Source organism: Amblyraja radiata, chromosome 23 (genome assembly GCF_010909765.2).
Source record: "Amblyraja radiata isolate CabotCenter1 chromosome 23, sAmbRad1.1.pri, whole genome shotgun sequence".
NCBI classification, from domain to species: domain Eukaryota; kingdom Metazoa; phylum Chordata; class Chondrichthyes; order Rajiformes; family Rajidae; genus Amblyraja; species Amblyraja radiata.
The window spans coordinates 41,644,383-41,659,375 of NC_045978.1; the positions used below are offsets into that span (position 1 = coordinate 41,644,383).

Sequence of the window (14,993 nt, forward strand, 5' to 3'; positions counted from 1 at the left end):
AACACTAGAAATACTCAACAAGTCAGGCAGCATCGGTGGAGATAGACACCGGGTGAAAGTTGAAGATCCTTTGTCAGAACCTTTCAAGAAATGTTCATTACGGGTCTCTCCACTGACCCTGCCTGACCGACCATAGAGTCATGTATAGGATGTCAGGGGAGAAAGCATGAGAATGTGGTTGAGAGGGAAAGATAGATCACCCACGAATACCCATCTAAGCTAGTCCCATTTGCCCGAGTTTGGCCCATATCCCTCTCAAACTTTCCTATCCACGTACCTGTCCAAATGTCTTATAAATGTTTCCAAAGGATCTTCAACTTTCACCCTGCGTCTCTGTGCAGACGCTGCCTGACTTGTTGAGTATTTCCAGCTCCATGTGTGTATCCAAACACAATTGTAAGCTGGGAGAGAGGGAGAGGGACTGACCCTTATGCCCAACATGTTCATGCAATTGATACACCTCAGGATCTCTAAAAGTCTGGGACTTCTGTGGTCTTCAGAGTTATTAAGCTGATACTTCTCATAAATAAGTATTTTGGGAGGGAGGGGAAGAGGAGGGGGTCTGGGGAGGGAGAAATGTGTTGGGGAGCAGAGTTGGTGAGCAGTCTGTCGAGGAAAGGGGACTGGCCATTCCATCTCTAGGGAGAGGAGGGATGTGAGGAGGATGGGGCGGAGTGTTCTGGGGGGTGGGGGAAGAGTGAGCCAGGGGAGAGATGTCTCTGGGGAGGGTGTGAACCAGGAGAGATAGAGGGAGGGAGGGAGAGAGAAGGGGGAGAGAGAGAGAGGAAAGAGTGAGGGGGGAGGGAGAGAGGGTGATGGAGGGAGACAGAGAGGGGTGGAGAGAAGGGGAGAGAGAGGGCGGAGAGATAGAGGGAGGGAGAGAGAGAGAGAGAGTGGTGGAAAGAAAGGGAGAGGGAGGGAGAGAGAGAGAGAGAGGGGGCGGAGTGCCCTGGGAGGTGCGATCTGTCCTGGAGGGCGGAGTGCGAGTCCGGGCGAACGGGACAGAGCAAAGATCCTATAGCGCTATAGGAGCTTTGGGACAGAGTGGCGCTGAACGCCCGCCCGCTGCACGGTGCGCTAACGCGGGATGCGACGGCCAGACGGGACCGGGGGCTCCCGGGGCCGAGCTCCTCTGCTTCTGCTGCTGATCAGCGCCCCAGGTAGGGTCCGAGCGACGGGCACCGAACGGGGCGGGGAGAGAGGGTCGGGTGGGGATTGGGGTTAGAGGGGGGAGGGTGATATGGGAGAGGTGTTAAAGGAAGTTGGGGAAGGGGTAGAGGAGAAGGAGGGAGGGAGGAAGGAGGGGGTGGGGGTGGGGAGAGAGGGGGGTAGGTGAGAGTGGCAAGGGAGAGGGATGGACGGGATAGGTGAGGTTAAAGGGAGGATGGGGGGCAACGGGGTAGATAGAAGGGGAGAGTTAAGGAAAGGGGAGAGAGTTAAGGGGAGTGAGGAGGGCGAAAAGGGTAGAGAATCAAATCGAGGATCATGTTGATCGAGGAGCGAATAGCCGACCGCTGGCCCTGGTGTTACCCGATCCGGGCTGTGTCCGTGAGCTGCTATCACCATCGCAGGTCATAGACTCACAACTCTGGCCTGCACCCATCTCTGCTATCTGGGTAGGTGGACAAGTGAGGATCTGCAATAATGATGGGAATGGGTGGAGACGCAAGGAACTGCAAATGACAGAATCTTGAGCAAAACACAGAGCTGCAGGAGCTCAGCGGGTCAGGCAGCATTTGTTGAGGGAATGGACAGACAACGTCTCGGGTCGGGACGCTTCTCCAGACAGACGGAGTGGGGGATAGATTGCTGCAGGAAGGGGCAAGGGGAAGTGATTGGGAGGGAGGTGGCAGGTTTAGTTCAGTTTAGTTTACAGCGTGGAAACAGGCCTTTCGGCCACCGAGTCCACGCCGACCAGTGATCACCGGTACACTAGTTTTAGCCTACACACTAGGGACAATTTACATAAACTAATTTGGAGTGTGCTAAGAAACTGGAGCACCCGGAGAAAACCCACGCGGTCACAGGGAGAACGTAGAAATTCCGTCGACAGCACCCATAGACAGGATTGAACCAGTGTCTCTGGTGCTGTGCCACCGTGCTGCTCCTAGCTCTTAGTTGCATCTGCAGTTCGTTGTGTCTCTATCTCTCTGTTGGTAGACACAATGCTGGAGTAATTCAGTGGGACAGGCAGTATTCTCTGAAAAAGCGTCGCCACCCGAAACAACAGCCATTCCTTCTCACCAGAGATGCTGCCTGTCCCCCTGAGTTACTCCAGCATTTTGTGTCCAAGTTCTCTGTTGATGTCTGGGCCTGATGACGTGTAGGTGGTGGGTTCTCAAACTGAATAACATGCCGCTGTCAGTGTGTTGCAAGGTGGGTCGTCATCGCCAGGCGGAGGAACGGCTCCTGGAGAACCTCTTCACTGGCTACAACAAGTTCTCCCGACCGGTGGCCAACTCTTCAGACACCGTCTTTGTCCATTTCGGACTGTCCATCGCCCAACTTGTGGACGTGGTATGTAGATCAAGCTGCAGGTCACTCTGCAAGTAGATAGATTGGTGCAGTTTCATCATGGTATGCTTTGACTTCATTGGCCATGGCGATGAGTATAAGAGCCAGCAAGTCATGATTCAGCTTGAAGATGGGCACAATATGCTGGAGTAACTCAGTGGGACAGGCAGCATCTCTGGATAATAAGAATGGGTGATGTTTCAGGTCAAGACCCTTCTTCAGACTGAAGCTTGATGGCTTCAGCTAACTTTTGAGTTCTGTATGTAATTCAGTACAAAAAGGATGTGGAGGCTTTAGAGAGGGAGCAGAGAAGGGTTACCAGATTTATACCTGGATTAGAGAGTTAGCTACAGGAAGAGGTTAGACAGACTTGGATTGTTTTCTCTGGAACGCTGGTGGTTGCGAGAAGACCTGATGATCAAATTATGCGAGGCGTAGATAGAGTGTGTAGTCAGAACCTTTGTCTCAGGATGGAAATATCAAAGACTAGAGGGCATAGCTAAAGTGAGAGGGGCGATGGGCAAAGGTTAAAGGGGATGTGATGTGGAAGTTTTTTACACAGAGGATGATAAGTGCCTGGTGGTGGAGGCAGATTTGATAACGGCATTTAAGAAACTTTTGGATAAGCACTTGGATTTGCAGGGAATGGAGGAATGTGGATTATTTGTACTCTATGACTATGTGCAGGTAGATAAGAGTTGGTCTTGGCATCATGTTCAGCACAGACATTGTGGGCCAAAGGGCCTGTTCTGTGCTGTACTGGTCTATGTTCGATGTGCTGCACTGGCAGAGTTAATTTTATACTATGGGGCTTAACACTGCAACTTTGATTGGGAGGTTCGAGGGTGAGGGAAAGTTTGTTCAGTGGATTTGGGATTTAGTCAAGGGATGCTACCAGCATTCTCCCATTGACAGTACATTATTGATAACATAATTGTTCAATTACTTGTGAGTTATATTGTGTTGTTATATGGTTATAGTCTTCCACTTGTAATGTCTTGGGATCTCCACACAGGATGAAAAGAACCAGATGATGACCACAAACGTGTGGGTGAAGCAGGTCAGTCAGTCTTCTTCACATCCCACCTTCCCCCTTGGTTCAACATGGTGACCTTTCCACTTGATTTGACACCTGGCCACTCTTGTTGACTTTCCAGGAATGGGATGACTTTAAACTGCGCTGGGATCCCTCGGAATATGAGAATGTGACTTCCATCAGGATCCCATCAGAGCTCCTCTGGAGGCCTGACATAGTCCTCTACAACAAGTGAGTTGCAGCATGCCCGTGTTTGACTGTGTTTGACGGTAATGAGTCTGCTTGTCCAGTTCTGCAGATTACCAAAGTGTCAATGCAAACTCAATGGATAATTGGGACTCAGTTCCCGGGGGTTTGACTGGGAAGCAAGGGTACAGAGACACAGAGAGACAGAGACACAGAGTCACAGAGAGAAGGAGCCACAGAGACATGGACACGGTTACTTTGGCCCAAATGGTCCATGCCGACCAAGGTGCCCCTATCTAAGGTAGTCCCAAATGCTTGGATTTGGGCTATATCCCTCTAAACCTTTTCTATCCATGTACCTATCAAAAGTATTTTTTAATGCTGTTATAGACCCTGCCTCAAGTACACCCCCCCCTCGCAGCTCGTTCCATCTACTCACTGAGTGAAAAGGTTGCCCCTCAGGTCCCTGTTAATTCTTTCCCCCCTCATTTTAAACCTGTGCCCCCTTGTTCTTGCTTCCTCTACTCTGGGTAAATGACTGTAAAAACACAGATAACATAATAAACTAAAAAAAAAGTTTAATTAAATTTAAAAAAGAGTGCAAAAAAGGCCAGACAGGGCTCTCGCTTACCTTTTTTTCCCTGTTGCCAGCCGAGCAACCTCGGCAGCTTTTTAGGTTGCCAAATGACAGTTTAGGTGGTCATTTAAGACGGCTTGCATGACACGCGCGATAATGTGCTCGGACGAAGTGTGTAGTCACCAGTCGGAATTATGATCAATGAAGCATTCACATATTATTTCTGCTTCAAATAAAGTCACAAACTAAACATATTCACCAATCAAGATATGATATATACCACAATGACATGCAGCAAAATTACAATACAGTATCTCATCTCTTTTTACACATTGCAATGAATGCAATTTCTATTATTTCTTTCCACTTCCAAACAAAAATATGGTTATTCAACGTATGATCAACCTCGGTGAGACCAAGCGCAGGCTTGGCGATCGCTTCGCACAACACCTTCACTCAGTTTGCAATAACCAACCTGATCTCCCGGTGGCTCAGCACTTCAACTCCCCCTCCCATTCCGAATCCGACCTTTCTGTCCTGGGCCTCCTCCATGGCCAGAGTGAGGCCCATCGCAAATTGGAGGAACAGCACCTCATATTTTGCTTGGGTAATTTACACCCCAGCGGTATGAACATTGACTTCTCCAATTTCAGGTAGTCCTTGCTTTCTCCCTCCTTCCCCTCCCATTCCCAGCTCTCCCACAGCCTACTGTCTCCGCCTCTTACTTTCTTTTCCCCGCACCCTACCCTCCCGACATCAGTCTGAAGAAGGGTCTCGACCCGAAACGTCGCCTATTTTCTTCGCTCCATAGATGCTGCCTCATCCGCTGAGTTTCTCCAGTATTTTTGTCTACCCATTCACACAAGTTCTGTTATCCCACTTTCCTCACCCACTCTCTGCACATTAGGGGCAATTTTATAAAGACAAGTTAACCTACAAAGCCAATGCGTCTTTGGGATGTGGGAGGAAACCTACATGCTTGCAGGGAGAATGTGCAAATTCAACACAGACAGTGCCCGAGGACAGGATCAAACACAGATCTCTGGCGTGTGAGGCAGCAAGTTCACCAGCTGTGCCACTATATTTTCTTTTCCAACACACAAAAAATTATACGTTGATAACTTTGGTTACTAAAAAAAAAGAAACTATCCATTTTCAGTCTTAAATCTCTAAGTGACGCGATGTCCCCCTTTCTGGGATGTGAGAGAATAAAACACTTGACTTACGTCGCTAATGTGTGGGATACTAGAGTACGAGTGATCCATGGTCGGCGTGGACTCGGTGGGCCGAAGGGCCTGTTTCCACGCTGTATCTTTAAATTAAACTAAAAACACTAAAACCAGAGGAAATGTAATGAAGGGTTTCTACTCGAAACGTCACCCAATTTTCTCTATCCAGAGATGCTGGCTGCTCCATGGAGTTCCCCCGCACAATTAAAGCATGGAATAGTCTTCACCCTACCCATGCAGGGTAGCACATGCGCACAACCATGGCCGATGATGTGCTCGGCGGCCGGCCGTGCCGAGCGGAGACCCAAGACCCGAGCCGAGAGCTAGCGCCGAGCGCCGAGAGCCGAGAGCTAGCGCCGAGCGCCGAGCCGAGCGGAGACCCGAGACCCAAGCCGAGAGCTAGCACCGAGCGCCGAGCGGAGACCCGAGACCCAAGCCGAGAGCTAGCGCCGAGCGCCGAGCCGAGACTCATACACGAATGGTGGGCGGGTGTCCCGGTTGCTTGCCAAGCCGGGCAAAATGGCATGGCTTTTAGGACTGTAACTTGCCATTGGCACCCGGGCAACCGCTAATTTCGAGTCCTGAGTGCAACTACGACAATTTGTAGTTTGTAGTTTAGTTGGGGTTTGTAGTGTTCAAAATGGTTGTTGGGAAGATTGAGTTGATTGGACTCTGGAAGGCTGTTTAAACTATCTCAATGCTTCAAGAGAGAGTCAAGAGTGTTTAATTGTCACATGTCCCAGAGAGAACAATGACGTTCTTATTTGCAGCAGCACAACAGAATGTATAAATATAGTAGTCTGTAAATGAGTGTTATGAGGATGTTGACAGGACCAGATGGTTTGAGCTACAGGGAGAGGTTGAGTCGGCTGGGTCTCTATTCTTTGGAGAGCAGGAGGATGAGGGATGATCTTATAGAGGTGTATAAAATCATGAGAGGAATAGATCGGGTCGATGCACAGAATCTCTTGCCCAGAGTAGGTGAATCGAGGACCATAGATTTAACGGGAAGGGGAAAAGATTTATTAAGAATCTGAGGGGTAACATTTTCACACAAAGGGTGGTGGGTGTATGGAACAAGCTGCCAGAGGAGGTCATTGAGACTGGGATAGCCCAAAGTTTAAGAAATAGTTAGACAATACATGGATAAGACAGGTTTGGTGGGATATGGTCCAAACGTGGGCAGGTTGGACTAGTGTAGCTGGGACATGTTGGCCGGTGTGGGCAAGTTGTTCCGAATGGCCTGTTTCCATGCTGTATCACTCTTTGACCATCAATCTATAATTAAACAATATAATAAACAAAAGAAAAGTTCTGTGTGTGTGTACATATACTGTACATATATATTATATATATATATATGCGCAGGCTCGGTGATAGTTTCACTGAACACCTCCGCTCAGTCCATCTTAACCTACCTAACCTCCCAGTGGCTCAGCACTTGAACTCCCCCTCCCATTCCCAATCTGACATTTCCGTCCTGGGCCTCCTCCATTGTCAGAGTGAGGCCCAGCACAAATTGGAGGAGCAGCACCTCATATTTTGCTTGGGTAGCTTACACCCCAGCGGTATGAACATTGACTTCTCTAACTTTAGATAGCCCTTGCTTTCTCTCTCCATCCCCTTCCCCTTCCTAGTTCTCCCACTAGTCTTACTGTCTCCACCTACATTATATCTTTGTCTCGCCCCCTCCCCTGACATCAGTCTGAAGAATGGTCTCGACCCGAAACTTCGCCCATTCCTTCTCCCCAGATATATATAAATATACTAGACCAAGTGCAGACCCGTTGGGTCTGTTTCCCCAACGGCGTTTGCGGGGGGGGGGGGGTGAGAAGAGGGGAGAGGAGGAGGAGGAAACGGGATAGATTTGGGAGGGAAAGGAGAGCAGGGTAGGGGGTGAGAGATGGGGAGAGAGATGTGGGGGAGGGGGGATGGGGAGGGAGGGGAGGAGGGAGGGATGGGGAGAGGGGTGGGGGGAGAGAGGGGAAAGAGTGGGGAGGGAGAGTGGAGGGGAAGGGGGAGAGAAGTGGAAGAGTGGGGAGGGAGGAGGAGAGGGGTAGCGGGAGTGATGGAAGAGGGACAGAGGGATAGGGGGAAGGGGGTGGGGGGAGAAAGGGAAGGGGGTGGGGTAGAGACGGAAGGGGGGTGGGGGAGAGAGGGATGGGAGAGGGGTGAGGAGAGGGGGAGGAGAGAGTGGGAGAGAAGCGGAAGAGTGGGGAGGGAGGGAGGGGTAGAGGGGTAGCGGGAGTGGTAGAAGAGGGACGGGGGAGTGGTTGGAAGAGGGACAGAGGGAAAGGGGTGGGGGAGAGAGGGGAAGGGAGCGGAAGAGAGAGAGGTGGGGGAGGGAGAGGCGTCGGGTAAGGGGATAGAAGTGGAAGAGTGGGGAGGGAGGGGTAGGTGGAGTGGTGAAAGAGGGACAGAGGGGTAGGGGTAAGGGGGTGGTGGTAGAGAGGGAAGGGGGGTGGGGGAGAGAGGGATGGGTGGGAGAGGGAGAGGGGTGAAGAGAGGGAAACATAGAAGCATGGAAATTAAGTGCAGGAGTGGACCATTCGGCCCTTCGAGCCTGCATCACCATTCAATATGATCATGGCTGATCATCCAACTCAGTATCCTGTACCTGCCTTCTCTCCATACCCCCTGATCCCTTTAGCCACAAGGGCCACATCTAACTCCCTCTTAAATATAGCCAATGAACTGACCTCAACTACCTTCTGTGGCAGAGAGTTCCAGAGACTCACCACTATCTGTGTGAAAAATGTTTTTCTCATCGCTGTCCTAAAGGATTTCCCCCTTATCCTTAAACTGTGACCCCTTGTTCTGGAGTTCCCCAACATCCGGAACAATCTTCCTGCATCTAGCCTGTCCAACCCCTTAAGAATGTCATACGTTTCTATAAGATACCCCCTCAATCTTCTAAAATCTAGTGAGTACAAGGCGAGTCTATCCAGTCTTTCTTCATATGAAAATCCTGACATTCCAGTAATCAGTCTGGTGAACCTTCTCTGTACTCCCTCTATGGCAACAATGTATTTGAGCATTGGGCATTGTGACATCACACGATGGAACGTTCACCAGGGGCTGGGGCTCCTGCAAAGGCATATGTAAATGTATCCATTCCGATTGGACATATGTGAACATTGGGCATTGTGACATCACACAATGGAACGTTCATCAGGGGCTGGGGCTGGTGCTGCTTCTATGGGTGAGAAGCCAGTTTATTTTTGAAATATTGGGGGGGGGGGGGGGGGGGGGGAGGATTTGATTAAAAATGTGTACTTAAACACGACGAAATGTAATGAGGAGTGGATACTTAGAAAGAAAAGTGAAATCTCTACCGAAATGGAAATGATGTCGGCGATTCTGCGTCTGGTTTCGGAGTTGCAGGGAATCAAAGGAAGAAATGCGGCCGGAAACCGTACATGTAAATGGATCCATTCCGATTGGACATCTGCGAGCATCGGGCATTGCGATTAGACATCTGCGAGCATTGGGCATTGTGACATCACACGATGGGAACGAATCGAAAGGCAGGCAGGCAGCCGGACGGATGGCAGGCGACAGGCACACAGTTTTAAAGATAGACTAGACCAAGTGCAGTCCCGTTGGGTCTGTTTCCCCAACGGCGTTTTGCGGGGGGGGGGGGGGAGGGGGGGCTGCGGCATCAAACTCACATTAACCACCCCCCAAACACACAGGTGGGGGAGGGGGGATGTGAAGAGGGGAGGGAGGGGAGAGGAGGTGGAGGAAACGGGACAGATTTGGGAGGGAAAGGAGAGCGGGGTAGGAGGTGAGAGAGGGGGATGGGGAGAGAGATGTGGGGGAGGGGGAGGATGGGGAGGTAGGGGAGGAGGGAGGGAGGGGGAGAGGGGGAGAGGGGTGGGGGAGAGAGGTGAAAGAGTGGGGAGGGAGAGTGGAGGGGGAAGGGGGAGAGGTGGAAGAGTGGGGAGGGAGGTGGAGAGGGGTAGGGGGAGTGATGGAAGAGGGACAGAGGGGTAGGAGGAAGGGGGAGGGTGGAGAGAGGGAAGGGGGTGGTGTAGAGAGGGAAGGGGGGGTGGGGGAGAGGGGTGAGGAGAGGGAAACAGAACCATTGAAAATAAGTGCAAGAGTAGGCCATTCGGCCCTTCGAGCCTGCACCACCATTCAATATGATCGTGGCTGATCATCCAACTCAGTATCCTGTACCTGCCTTATCTCCATACCCCCTGATCCCTTTAGCCACAAGGGCCACATCTAACTCCCTCTTAAATACAGCCAATGAACAGGCCTCAACTATCTTCTGTGCCAGTGAATTCCAGAGATTCACCACTCTCTGTGTGAAAAATGTTTTTCTCATCTCGGTCCTAAAAGATTTACCCCTTATCCTTAAACTGTGACCCCTTGTTCTGGACTTCCCCAACATCTGGAACAATCTTTCTGCATCTAGCCCGTCCAACCCCTTAAGAATTTTGTACGTTTCTATAAGATACCCCCTCAATCTTCTAAATTCTAGCATGTACAAGCCGAGTCTATCCAGTCTTTCGTCATATGAAAGTCCTGACATCCCAGGAATCAGTCTGGTGAACCTTCTCTGTACATGGCAACAATGTATTTGAACATTGGGCATTGTGACATCACACAATGGAACGTTCACCAGGGGCTGGGGCTGGTGCTGATTCTATGGGTGAGAAGCCAGTTTATTTTTGAAATATTGGTGGGGCGGGGTGGGGAGAAGGATTTAATTAAAAACGTGTACTTAAACACGACGAAATGTAATAAGGAGCGGATACTTAGAAAGAAAAGTGAAATCTCTACCGAAATGGAAAAGATGTCGGCGATTCAGCTTTCCCCCTTATCCTTAAACTGTGACCCCTTGTTCTGGTCTTCCCCAACATCCGGAACAATCTTTCTGCATCTAGCCCGTCCAACCCCTTAAGAATTCTATACGTTTCTATAAGATACCCCCTTAATCTTCTAAAATCTAGCGAGTACAAGGCGAGTCTATCCAGTCTTTCTTCATATGAAAGTCCTGACATCCCAGGAATCAGTCTGGTGAACCTTCTCTGTACTCCCTCTCTATGGCAACGATGTCTTTGAGCATTGGGCATTGTGACATCACACGATGGAACGTTCACCATTGGCTGGTGCTCCTGCATAGGCATATGTAAATAAATCCATTCCGATTGGACATATGTGAACATTGGGCATTGTGACGTCACACGATGGAACGTTCAGCAGGGGCTGGGGCTGGTGCAGCTTCTGTGGGTGAGAAGCCAGTTTAGTTTTGAAATTTTTGGGGGGGGGGGGGGGAGAAGGATTTGATTAAAAACGTGTACTTAAACACGACGAAATGGAATGAGGTGCGGATACTTAGAAAGAAAAGTGAAATCTCTACCGAAATGGAAAAGATGTCGGCAAATCTGCGTCTGGTTTCGGAGTTGCAGGGAATCAAAGGAAGAAATGCGGCCGGAAGCTGTACATGTAAATGGATCCATTCCGATTGGACGTCTGCGAGCGTCGGGCATTGCGATTGGACGTCTGCGAGCATCGGGCATTGTGACATCGCACGGCGGGAACGAATCGAAAGGCAGAAAGGCAGCCGGACGGATGTCGGACGGATGGGACGAGAGTTTTATATATTAACTAGACCAAGTGCAGACCCGTTGGGTCTGTTTCCCCAACGGCGTTTAGCGGGGGGGGGGGGGAGGAGGGGCTGCGGCATCAAACTCACATTAACCACCCCCCAAACACACAGGTGGGGGGAGGGGGGATGTGAAGAGGGGAGGGAGGGGAGAGGAGGTGGAAGAAACGGGACAGATTTGGGAGGGAAAGGAGAGCGGGGTAGGGTGTGAGAGAGGGGGATGGGGAGAGAGTTGTGGGGGAGGGGGAGGATGGGGAGGTAGGGGAGGAGGGAGGGAGGGGGAGAGGGGTGGGGGAGAGAGGGGAACGAGTGGGGAGGGAGAGTGGAGGGGAAGGGGGAGAGAAGTGGAAGAGTGGGGAGGGAGGAGGAGAGAGGTAGCAGGAGTGATGGAAGAGGGACAGAGGGATAGGGGGAAGGGGGTGGGGGGAGAGAGGGAAGGGGGGGGGGGAGAGAGGGATGGAGGGGTGAGGAGAGGGGGAGGAGAGAATGGGAGAGAAGTGGAAGAGTGGGGAGGGAGGGAGGGGTAGAGGGGTAGCGGGAGTGGTAGAAGAGGGACGGGAGAGTGGTGGAAGAGGGACAGAGGGGAAGGGGTGGTGGAGAGAGGAGAAGGGAGCGGAAGAGAGAGGGATGGGGGAGGGAGAGGCGTCGGGTAAGGGGATAGAAGTGGAAGAGTGGTGAGGGAGGGGTAGGGGGAGTGGTGAAAGAGGGACAGAGGGGTAGGGGTAAGGGGGTGGTGGTAGAGAGGGAAGGGGGGTGGGGGAGAGGGGTGAGGAGAGGGAAACATAGAACCATTGAAATTAAGTGCAGGAGTAGGCCATTCAGCCCTTCGAGCCTGCACCACCATTCAATATGATCGTGGCCTGCCTTCTCTCCATACCCCCTGATCCCTTTAGGCACAAGGGCCACATCTAACTCCCTCTTAAATACAGCCAATGAACAGGCCTCAACTACCTTCTGTGCCAGTGAATTCCAGAGATTCACCACTCTCTGTGTGAAAAATGTTTTTCTCATCTCGGTCCTAAAAGATTTACCCCTTATCCTTAAACTGTGACCCCTTGTTCTGGACTTCCCCAACATCTGGAACAATCTTCCTGCATCTAGCCTGTCCAACCCCTTAAGAATTTTGTACGTTTCTATAAGATACCCCCTCAATCTTCTAAATTCTAGCATGTACAAGCCGAGACTATCCAGTCTTTCGTCATATGAAAGTCCTGACATCCCAAGAATCAGTCTGGTGAACCTTCTCTGTACTCCCTCTATGGCAACGATGTATTTGAACATTGGGCATTGTGACATCACACAATGGAACGTTCACCAAGTGCTTGTGCTCCTGCAAAGGCATATGTAAATGAATCCATTCCGATTGGACATCTGTGAACATTGGGCATTGTGACATCACACGATGGAACGTTCAGCAGAGGCTGGGGCTGGTGCAGCTTCTGTGGGTGAGAAGCCAGTTTGGTTTTGAAATATATGGGAGGGGGGCGGGAAGGAGTTGATTAAAAACGTGTACTTAAACACGACGAAATGTAATGAGGAGCGGATACTTAGAAAGAAAAGTGAAATCTCTTGGGGGGGGGGGCGGCATCACACACACTAACCACCCCCACACACAGAGTTGGAAAAGTGTATAAAGACCGTACCCTACCTGTAGCCCCCAGCGGAGACGTGGTCGTCGAAGTCGGGTCCCGGCCGTCTTAAAATAGCGTATCTTGAAGTCGTCGAAGTCGGGTCCGTCTCGGCAACGCGGGGGGGGGGGGGGGTGGCGGGGCGGCATCACACACACGAAGCATCCCCACACACAGAGCCTTAAAAGTGTAATGCCCCAACGCAGCCGTTGCCTACCCGTAGCCCCCACGGGAGACGTGGTGCTCGAAGTAGAGCCGTTCCCGAAAGGCCGTTTTTAAATGGCGTCGCTTGAGGTTGTGCTGCGGGCGCCAGCAGCCGTTATGGTCGCTGGCCAGCAGGAGGCGACAAAATGAGTGAGTGGGGGGGGGGGGGGGGAGAAGGTTTTAATGAAAAAAATGGACATAAACATAACGAAATGTAATGAGGAGTGGATAGCTGGAAGGGAAAGTGAAATGTCTATCGAAATGGCTACTTGTATGGGTGTGAAGCCAGTTTATTTTTGAAAAACTGGGGGGTGGGGGGGGGGGAGAAGGAATTGATTAAAACCGTGTACTTAAACACGACGAAATGTAATGAGGAGCGGATACTTTGAAAGAAATGTGAAATCTCTACCGAAATGGAAAAGATGTTGGCGATTCTGCTTTCCCCCTTATCCTTAAACTTTGACCCCTTGTTCTGGTCTTCCCCAACATCCGGAACAATTTTTTTTGCATCTAGCCCGTCCAACCCCTTAAGAATTTTAATTAAAAATTAAAATCTAGCGAGTACAAGGCGAGTCTATCCAGTTTTTCTTCATATGAAAGTTCTGACATCCCAGGAATCAGTCTGGTGAACCTTCTCTGTACTCCCTCTATGGCAACGATGTCTTTGAGCATTGGGCATTGTGACATCACACGATGGAACGTTCACCATTGGCTGGGGCTCCTGCAAAGGCATATGTAAATGAATCCATTCCGATTGGACATATGTGAACATTGGGCATTGTGACATCACACGATGGAACGTTCAGCAGGGGCTGGGGCTGGTGAAGCTTCTGTGGGTGAGAAGCAAGTTTAGTTTTGAAATATTGGGGGGGGGGGGGGGGTAAGGATTTGATTAAAAACGTGTACTTAAACACGACGAAATGTAATGAGGAGCGGATACTTAGAAAGAAAAGTGAAATCTCTACCGAAATGGAAAAGACGTCGGCGATTCTGCGTCTGGTTTCGGAGTTGCAGGGAATCAAAGGAAGAAATGCGACCGGAAGCCGTACATGTAAATGGATCCGTTCCGATTGGACGTCTGCGAGCGTCGGGCATAGCGATTGGACGTCTGCGAGCATCGGGCATTGTGACATCGCACGGCGGGAACGAATCGAAAGGCAGGAAGGGATCCGGACGCCAGCCAGACGGATGGGGCGAGAGTTTTATATAATAGATAGATAGATAGATAGATAGATAGATAGATGGATGGATGGATGGATGGATGGATGGATGGATGGATGGATGGATGGATGGATGGATGGATGGATGGATGGATAGATAGATACACATTTACAAACTGTAGATACATGCAGGGGCCGCAGAACGTTTTTGAAAGTGGGGGGGCTGAGCGATCACTGATGAGGGAGTGGACGACTGAGTGGGGGGAGAGTGTGGGAGGGGGAAGTGGGGGGAGGGGGGTGTCCCAACTCCCACGGTAGAGACTTTTTTGAAATTTGATGTATTAAAATCATGTTTTAGTGCATTGTAGACGTAGGATTTCAATGTTTTTGTTTGAAATATTTTCAAGATAATTTGGGCCCTACATGAGAGAGAGGAGCAGGTGATTATTATTGTTGTTATTGCTTGACCTCCAAAAACTGGGGGATAATGATACAGGCCATCCGCCACCTCAAAATGTAGGGGGATATATCCCCCATCCTCCTCCCTCCCGGGTTGATGGCAGTACAAAAAATTGTTTGTAGTTGGAAAAAAGGAACAAGAAATAATCATAACATTTCCTGATTTTGCAAAATCATACAAATTATGTTTAGCTTGGGAAAAAAAACACAGTATTTTGAAAGTATGCATTCTCCTTTTGACGTATATTTTATTTTGATTTGAATTTAGAATCATTGAAAGTAAGACTTTCGAGAACTCCAAAATGCATTAGAAATATTCATTTCAATGCACTGATTTTTTTTTGCCCAGAGTAGGTGAGGACCAGAGAACAGATTTAAGGTGA

At 50.1% G+C, this 14,993-nt stretch overlaps 1 protein-coding gene across 1 annotated transcript in view; it reads left to right on the forward strand.

Moving 5' to 3' along the window:
- Positions 1 to 2,325: 2,325 nt before the first annotated feature.
- LOC116986519 (neuronal acetylcholine receptor subunit alpha-4-like) overlaps positions 2,326 to 14,993 on the forward strand; it is a 37,261-nt gene continuing 24,593 nt past the window's right edge. Inside the window, 3 exon segments of the mRNA XM_033042148.1 lie at positions 2,326 to 2,517; positions 3,530 to 3,574; positions 3,576 to 3,781. Of these exon segments, the coding sequence (XP_032898039.1) occupies positions 2,353 to 2,517; positions 3,530 to 3,574; positions 3,576 to 3,781 (416 nt within the window). The 5' untranslated portion in view covers positions 2,326 to 2,352.